The sequence below is a fragment of the Gouania willdenowi genome, chromosome 22 (genome assembly GCF_900634775.1).
Source record: "Gouania willdenowi chromosome 22, fGouWil2.1, whole genome shotgun sequence".
In the NCBI taxonomy this organism is placed as follows: domain Eukaryota; kingdom Metazoa; phylum Chordata; class Actinopteri; order Blenniiformes; family Gobiesocidae; genus Gouania; species Gouania willdenowi.
The window spans coordinates 25,168,039-25,177,654 of record NC_041065.1 but is presented as its reverse complement, the minus strand read 5'-3'; the positions used below and the strand labels follow the sequence as shown (position 1 = coordinate 25,177,654).

General features: G+C 38.0%; 1 protein-coding gene across 4 annotated transcripts in view; it reads left to right on the top strand.

Annotated features, from left to right (window-relative positions):
* The first annotated feature begins 975 nt into the window (after nt 1–975).
* Nucleotides 976–9,616, top strand: part of LOC114456358 (G patch domain-containing protein 2-like) — a 33,939-nt gene continuing 25,298 nt past the window's right edge. For all 4 annotated transcript variants that reach the window (XM_028438074.1, XM_028438073.1, XM_028438071.1 and 1 more), the window contains exons 1-2: nt 976–1,028; nt 2,278–2,937. In XM_028438074.1, coding sequence (XP_028293875.1) covers nt 2,282–2,937 — 656 coding nt within the window. In that variant the 5' untranslated portion in view covers nt 976–1,028; nt 2,278–2,281. The remainder of the gene's footprint in view (nt 1,029–2,277; nt 2,938–9,616) is intronic.

Sequence of the window (9,616 nt, the reverse complement as noted above, 5' to 3'; positions counted from 1 at the left end):
AAATGTCTTTATTAAGTCTTGGTCATTCCAGGTAAGAAAAAAAAGTCATACTAATGGTCATACTTATTTCTCACCAACCAAATGCTTAAATGTCTCAACTTGCTCTTTCTAATCCAGCTTCTTGCAATCACCCTGCAAATCAAGCTCACCTTGAATCCGTACATCTGGGGTTAAACAGGGATTTTTGTGTTTTAGCGTTTCCTTTACCAAAACATTCCAGTTTGTCTATCTCTCAATTTCTTATTGCTTATGACTTCAAAGTCTCCCCTTCAAGGGAAGAGAAAGTAAGATCTATTAGAAGTAACGGTATTATTGGATGTGTTCAGTCATTCTGGTCTCTGTATGTCAGCACTAGATGTGACTTGGACCTATACAGTATGTCTGCATTAAATAAACCAAATAGAAAACATGCATTACCTCCTAAGAAACAAGTGACTAAAAAATACACAAAACAACAAAAATAACGGATTTACAACATATTAAATGAAAGAAAATTAGACAAAAAGACACAAATGGACTTAAAAAAACAAACAAAATAAGAGAGAAATACACAAAACAACAACAATACACAAAATGACTCCAAAAACACATTCAATGAGATACAAAAACATACTAAAAAATAAAAATACATTAAACTCAACTAAAAAAAATCTGCAAAATAATTTCCCTTCTGTATTAATGCTTAGATTGGTCATTATTTAAAATGTTGATTAATACGTTGATCACGTTCCCCTCGGATCACATTTTTGTACTCAAATGTAAAAAAAAAAAATCTAAATTATTTATGGTAGAACTGTTATACGCAGTGAAGTTTTGGTCAGCCTTTCTGCTCTGCGGTTTTTTTTTTTCTTCTTCTCTTTTTTAAAAAAATAAAAAATTAATGAATTAATTAATTAATTTCTAACATCTGCTGCTGTGTTAGCGCGCTGTCTCCGGGCTACTGCGCTCACCCTGATTGGCTGGATCGGGGCGGAAGTGACGTGTGCTTTCCAGCTGTGGCGAAAACAAAACAAGACGATCTGCGTCTGGTGAGTGCTGCAACACAGTAAAACCGTGTGCTTTTGTTCCGCACAGCGTTCAGTTAGACACAGACACACACACAGACACACTGCGGCTGCTCTACAGACACTGAGCTGTTATATTTCGCTGTGAGTTGGAGCAACGAGGGCATATATGTCCGTCCTTGTGCTATAGCTCACATGTGAGCTGTTGTTATGTAACAGCAGGCAGATATCCTCCTCCTGCTGCTGATGACCTTTCTATGAAAACACCTCTTATACATATTTTTGCACGGTTGTATCATTAAAAGACACCCAGCTTATTCAATAGAGGTGAACAGAACACTTATTATTTCTTGCTACTAGACCTGAAGCTCAACAACATGATATTTTGATCAGTTTACAATGGGCACCAATCACCTATAACGTTCTGATTACTCACTACTGAAAGACCAACAGTGATTAACCTGTTTTTGATAAAATAACATTGGGAAACAAGTGAATATTTTGTTTATCCAGTTCATTGAGGCTAATTTATTAGTCAGAATTATCTATCTATCTATCTATCTATCTATCTATCTATCTATCTATCTATCTATCTATCTATCTATCTATAATACTAGGTTTCACTAATCTTTCTGAAATTGCGAGCTACTTCCAAGGTACGGAATAATCCGAATGGCTAATGGTTTGATTTGCAATCCTGAAATACTTATTTATTTTTATTTTTTATAGATTCACTTGATTCAGAGAGTGAGATAATGAAGGAGGACTAAAAGTGAATTAAAAAGGCAGGAAATGTTAAAGTTTCAAGATGCTTTCGCTTTCGTTTTGTTTATGCAACTTTTAACTAATCGTAAAACATATAACAACCATGTATTTTATTTATTTATTTGAAAAATTCCACTCTCTGTTTAAAACATGTCGTATTACAATCGAAACACCAAATCTACATCATCTTTAGCAAAATTCTGTCTACGACACATTTGTCACAATGTTTCAGTGATAATGAACATTTAAAGATAGTTAATTTAATACAGAAACGTTTCAAGTGTAGCAGTATTTAACTCCACTAAGGCACTGATGACTGTCATCTATATTTATCTTTGTGAAGTTAAAAGCCTGGCATTTAAATCAGATTTTAGATGGAGCTCATTGGTCACTATTGTGAGGGCACCTCACACGGTTCATGCGGGTGCTCACGACCACCATGTTGGTGACCCCTGATCTATACAGTTATGAGCAGCTTCCAAGGCTCACCTGTTTGTTTGCTTTTCAGAACCATGATGGATGAGTTGGTGCAGGATCTGGTGTCTGCGTTAGAGCAGACGTCTGAGCAGGCCAAGCTGGGCGAAATATGGGAGGAAATGGTTCTGAATCCACTGCAGCAACGTCGGCAGATCCGCCGCCGCAGAGGACGCAAGCGCTTTCGTGACGCCTCCCTTTACCCAATGGAGCACCGGCGCTGCTGGATCGAGGCGTCAGAGTCGAGCTTGGATGAGTCCAGGAATTATCGAGTAAACGCGTCCTCCATCTCTGCGTCTGTGGCCAACTGCAGCGATTCCGACGACATGGTTTCCACCCAGCCGTGGCCGTCAATCCTCAGAGGCCCCGTCAGGACGAGGCAGCCGTCCTGGCCGGAGTCCGACTCCTTCACGGAGAATAATCCAGGACGACCGCTGAGGAGGAGGAGGAAGATGAAACGCATGAGCTCAGACGTAGGCGTTCGCTTTCAGCAGAAAGTAAAAGTTTCCACTGTGGACAGGAAACGGAAGCATCGCTCTTCTAAGGTGCAGCATCTCTCTGAGTCAAGGAGGAGGTCTGCTGGTTGGATGGGCGTGGACAGGCCGCCTGAAGGAGCTCAACTGATGCGAAAGAAGTGCTGGAGAAGGAAAATGGCCAAGGAGCACAGAGATGCAGACGAGAACATGTCTGAGGGGTAAATACGAGGGCTGACGTTTTGCATGTCACTATACGATATATCCCAATACTAAACAATACCATATAAATCACGATATCAATAATTACAAATTTCACCTTTACAATTACCAAATGGTATGAAATACAGTTTATTTTTCAACTTGCAGGAACAAGTAAATGGTAATTAACTGTAATTCAACTATAAATATCAAAAACAAGTGGTATGTTTAATAAACTGTCTAAATACATTTTTCAAAAAAGTTTAGCTTTTGCTTCTACAACAGATTCTGATTCTGTTAAGTTCTTAAATTCTTTTAAAAAAAAAAAAAAAAAACCACATCCATCTATAAAAGTGCCCAGTATGTTGTATGTACATAGGGCTGACATTACGCTGTCCTTATCCGTCATTAGCATGAATAAGGTGTCATGAAGGCTGTCATTAAGTGTCGTACGCTAAATTATGACACCTTTAAAGCTATGTTGGCATTTTTGGGGTTAGGTGGAATGATCTAGTGGGGTTAGGGTAAGGGTAAAGAAGGGTTAGGATTAGGGCAGGGGTCTGCAACCTTTACTCTCAAAGGAGCCATTTAACCTCATCTCACCTGGATTAAAGTCGTCCTGGAGCCGAAAAAATGACAATACAGTGTATAAATTCTATACAGTTAAAATTATATAGAATAATTTTTGATTTGATTTATATTGATCATGTAAATGGCAACTTAAAACCAGTTTAAAATAAAATAAAATAAATTGACATCAAGAAATTAAACAGTATCTTGCATCTTCAAGTTCTTACACATCTCGGTTTACATGAACACAATGTTATATAAAGAAGGTTTTTTTTAAGTTAATGTATTTGAAAGGCTACAAAAACTCACTTGAATTTGATAAAACATGATCATGTGGTCAACACATGCTAATTGCTAATTTCTTGCCACACATAAAGCATGAATATTTAACTGGCACATTGGCGGTTAAATTAATCTGTCTCTATTTTTTTCCAGAATGGTGTTTTTGTTGGTTTAGTTATCTTACCAGGGATTTAAAACTTAAGGTTAGCCACAGGTGCAGGAAAGTTGATGGTCTGTAGATGTTGCAGGAGGTGAAGTAGGAAGATGGCTGAGTCATTGCACGACGTGATTTATTTTAGGTTAATAAATGTTATATCTTGATTTTATTTGTCATTAATCATGAATAGCCTCTGTAAAAAAAAAACAACTATCCAGAGCCGCAGGTTGCAGACCCCTGGGTTAGGGTAATGAACGACACAATCAATTTAGACATTTTTTGGATCGATACAGTTGGCTTAGTGGTTATCACGTCCGCCTCACAGCAAGAAGGTTCTGGGTCCTTTCTTTGTGGAGTTTGCATGTTCTCCCCATGCTGCGTGGGTTTTCTCCGGGTACTCCGGCTTCCTCCCACATTCCAAAAACATGACTGTAAGGTTGATTGAAGTCTCTAAATTGCCCATAGGAGTGAATGAGAGTGAGTGGTTGTATGTCTGTGTTGCCCTGCGATGGACTGGCGCCCTGTCCAGGGTGTACCCCCGCCCAGCACCCAATGAGAGCCGGAGATTGGCACCGGCAGACCCCCGCGACCCTAACAAACAGGAATAAGTGGGTCTGAAAATGGATGGATGGATCGATACGATAACCGCACAATGAAATAACGCAATATATTGCCGCCTAGATTTTTTGTTCCACTTTTAGTTAATACAGGGTTTTCTCCTGCTGCACAAACACAAACTTTTCTTCATTGGTTTTATAAGAAATTCTGGAAGCTAAGTTATATTTCATCAGTGGCTGCTAATGTGTTCAATACATCCTTAGATCTTCTTCAATTTTATTATTTCCCTCACGTTTATAAGAGGCAATGTGGGCAAACGTCTTGGCCAAGGATACAATTGCGATAATTAGAATGAAATCGAATTGCCACTATTGGATTAGCTGCTCCGCCTTTAAATCTTTGTCACATCATCCCAGAATCCTTCTCTTTCTCACTTGCTGTGCATCTCCTTTAAAGCCCAGTTTGTTTATTTCCACAGCGTGGGTTAGGAACCACACCATGATCACCACTGAAATGTCACACTTACCATTTCAGTTGCGTTAAAAAAAATAATTAGGTTTTGTCTCGATTCGTTTAAAATCAAACTACAAAAGGTGCTGAAAACTCAGGAAGCCCTTTTTACCCTTTAAATTTAAAAGTTATTACCATCAGTTAAACCCATAACATAAAAAGTCACAGGCATAACTACTATAAGACAGAAGCAGTTAAACAAGACGACATTTAGAATGATCTATGCTGCCTGTCTCCATTGAGCCAGTTGTCAATATCCAACATATCTTCAACTAAACCAAGAAAATGTATTGAGTTGACATTAAAAATTAATGATAGAGTCTCTCCATCCTCGTCTCCTGAAGCTGAAATGATCATCTCGGAGAAATCTTTGATAGTTATGCCTCCAGGTGTCTGCCAGCTCATTATATCCTTTCAAGAAATATTGTCACAAATAAATAAGCCACTTGGTCAGCTATTGATTTGCCTTCAAATTTATTCTTTTCTCGGCTCAGGTAATTAAAGCAGAGCCTGTCCAAAAGCCCCAGACTGCATCTTGACGTGAGCTTTTTATTTATTTAGCAAAACTACCGCCAAGACTGGCTGCAGTATTGCATGATTACATGAAAACAAATATCACACTTTAACTGGTATATGTTTATATACAGTAGGAACTTCATATTTCTCATCAATCTATTTTGCCTCTAATATTTTGGTATAATTGTGTATGACAATTTTATAAGAGCTTTGCTCTTACATTATTCATTAAAGCATATTGTCCCACAAATGTGTTTTGTGGAATTTGACACAGGTTCGGAGTCTTTGTGTGATAACATATTAAAAAGTTAAGAATGACCAAAAATAGTGGAAAAGGTGGCGAAATGGGATTTGAAAAACCACAGAAATTGGTTAAAAGTTGCAAATTAGAGTGGCCAAAAACGGACAGAAAAAGTGGCAAAAGGGTTCAAAGTGGCAATATTGGCTTCAAAGTGGCAGAAATTGGGAGGGGGTGGTTGGGGTGGTGTAATTTAAAAAGTAAGAACAATTAAACGGGCAAATAATGGACATGACAAATCGTGAATGTGGTTAAATTGGCAAAAATAAGCATGAAATATGGTTAAAAGTGACGATAATGGGTCAACAAATACGACTTTAGGTAAGAAAAGTGGTGGAAAAGGTTTATTAGTGCCGAAAATGTCTTGAAAGTGGAAAAAATGTGCAGAAAAGGCATTGGAATTTGATGAAGTGGTGGAAATGAGAGTAATGTAGAAATAATTGAGCAAAAATATGGTGTGAAAATAGGTTAAAATATGGCAAGTTTGGTGTAGTTGCAGAAAAAGGGGAAAAATAACAAAAAATGGGCTCAAATTGTTCAGAAAATGTTCTTAGTTTCTTGGTGACATCTGGCGACCCCCTCCCAGTGTTTGGTGAGCCCAAATCAGGTCCTGACTCCAAGGTTGAGAACTGTTAAATAAAGAAACATTGTCAACCAATGCAAGTCACTTACTTACAAAGCAACATCGTAGTTGTGCAACAATTTAAGATTCTATTCCCTGTTGCTTTGTTTTTTTTTCTTGTGCTTGGCATCATTATTGTGGGACCATAAATCTTCAAAGATGAAGACATGCGAGGTAACCCATTATGGGACAGAGAGAAGGCTTTACATCTTCTACTTTAATTTGCGCTGACCTCCTCAGCCCTTAAACGGTACTTGTTTTCTTACTTTATGGAAAAATCAATAGTCGTTCTGACAGAAAACAGCTCCGGAGAAGAAATAAATGGGAGCACAACGGCCCGCTGTCAATCATTTCTCACTTACACAACGCCAACACTCTTGATTGCTGCTCAGTAGACTGCTGAGAGTGCCACACTGTACCGACGGCTAAACAATCTAATGGTTAAGCCCTGACGGAGGCGAGGCGATATGGACAAATGGCAGCGATGATGAGAGTTTGACAGTGGTACAACAGCAGTGTTTATACTGGGAGAGCCTTACGGTCCAGTTCATGTCAGACACAGAGGCCGTTTTACTCTTACTGCCATTTCTTCATATGGAGTGTCTGGTTTAAAGAGTACTGATATATCCTACTCAAGTAGAAGTACTGTTACTTGATTGAACTTGTACATAAGTACGTCATACATAAAATACTCAAATATAAGTAAAAAGTAGCACAATTAAATAGTACTCAAACTAAAAGTTACTAGAGTTACTTTCACCCCATACGTTTATGTTTGGTAATAAATCTTGCCACGGTTGCCCTGCATACAGTAAACATCTCATGTATAAACTTAAAAAGAAAGAGACAAAATCTTGCACAATTGGAATGTACATTTATTTTCCACAAAGACATCTGTATGGAATAAAAGATTTGTCAAAATGTACAATTATTTTAAAAATAAAATAACACCATTGAGTTCAATTAAAGAATAATAATAATAAAAAAATGTATAGCTACATTTATAAACTCTAAAACTGAAAAAATAACCAGCATTCAATGCTTTTTTATCTGGTTGGTTGCTATGATGTGATGCATTTGATTGTTTTCTGGTAATTTCATTTTTTGTAGTTTCACAATGTCAGGTTGATTATTTTACTGATTTAGGAAAAAAAAAAAAAACGATACAAGTATCCGTAAAAACAACTCAATTACAGTAACGTCAGTACTTGTAATCCATTACTTTTACCTTTGGTCAGCAGCACAAGTAAAGTATAACAGCTTTAAAAAGACAACTTAAAAATAATTAAACTTAGATGATCAATTCTGTAAGTGATGCAAATTGTTTTATATATTTTAAATTCTCAGGCTCTAAGTACAGGTATATCTACATTTATAAACTATAAAACAGTGCAACATAATAGGTAGAGACCCCAACCTGAACCAAAGAAAGTGGCTGGGAGTTGATCAGAAATGGCATGAGTAAGATCATATGGATTATGTTCAATGTGCCTTCATTTAAGTTTATGAAGAGACCATAAAACGGAAATTAAAAAAAAAAAAATCATAATTTACTCAGTAACGGTTGGGTAGAAATGTAATTAATTACTTTACTTCCTTTAAAAGACACCTAAAGAGTAACTAAACCCCAAAACCTTTTTATCTGCTGAATACAAATATATTTGGGTATGAAGTAGTGCTGTTGATTAATCCTGGTCCAACTTTCAACATTTTAGTCAAAGTATTTCAATTTGGTATATTTTGTTGTAAAATGTCAGAGTGACTTCCCTCTATGGGTTGAAACTCAGCTATAACAATTGATTTTTGCTATTGGCTGAGAACAAGATCATGTGACGTTTTGGGATTATCTTGCATCACAAACAAGCACTGTTAGCCCCTCCCCTTTTATTAAAACTAGCACTTGTGGGCTGTACAATCTGTGGTGGGTAGGTTGGATTGACAGAAGAGTGAATAAAGAGGAATATTGAGTAATGAGTAGCTAGTTAGCTTAGCATAGATTGTTCATTGGAGATTTCATAGTATAAAATCGGCATGTATTAACTGCGCCAGTAGCCCCGCCCATAATCAAGGCTTTTTTAAAAATGTTCCTCTTAGTGACAGTGAAATCAGGGGTTCAGTTGCTCTTTAAGTACAAGTAAAATGACTAATTTAGAAATACTATACCCATAAAAACAACTTAAATACAGTAACGTGAGTAAAGTTAAATCTGTTACTTTCACATCTGCTGGTTTTCTCCAAATGTCCATCTTCTCAAGGTCACTCCCCTTATGTGCGTCCCTAGCAGAGCTTTGCCTTCAGCTAACCCCAGTGCAAGGAGAGCAGATGTTGGGAGCTCCAGTTGGGCTCCGCATCCTTCATTAGACCAAGCTCAGTCTGCTGGCACCGAGGCCACCTGGCACCCAGGCTGGCCTCACCTGTGGGTAGGCTCCGACCAGCCCTCATCCCACGTCTCCAGCTGTGTGCTGCTGTGTCTACTTTCATTGCTGGCTTTTAAAACGACAAAAACAAAAGTGTTAATGTCCTTTTTTAGCTTAATCATACTGTAGTTAGTAATTGGGAAAACTCTTGTGAGGAGTTTTTTTTTTTTTTTTTTTTTTTTTTTAGGAACGCAGCGATGCATTTACCAAAGTTAATTTTCATAAATCTCTGTGGCTAATCCAATTACAGCTGTTCATGGAGGGTGGGATAACCTTAGAATGAGACACGCATAGGAGAGGGCATGGGTTTGGGTTGGGGTGGCTTGTTTGAAGAGCCCACAGATCCATTGTTATCAGCCCCCCCCCTTTTCAAGTCGGCTTCGTTTTTATTCCTCTGCAGAATGAGCCCAGGCTCGATAAATGGCGGCTTGCCTGTAATCTCTGTGCAAACTGGTCTGCCTCTCCCAGGAGCTGGGGATTATTTCCTAATGATTAGTGCTCATCTGGATACTGTGTTTTGCTTCACCTCTTTGGCTTGTATTGAGACAATAGGGCCACATGGGAAGTGCAGTTCATCCCTAAACACTGTTGTGCAGCTTTAGCTTTTGCCCTTGACTTTCTTTCACCTGCACAATTAGCATTTGTCCTATCCTTTGCATCTTTTTTGTACCCGCTAGTACGTCAAAAACCAAGTTTAGCTCAAATGTTTGTCAACTTTTCCTGGATAAAGGTCACTGCTGAAGAAGCAGTGTTTCTTTAGGTCCTTTTA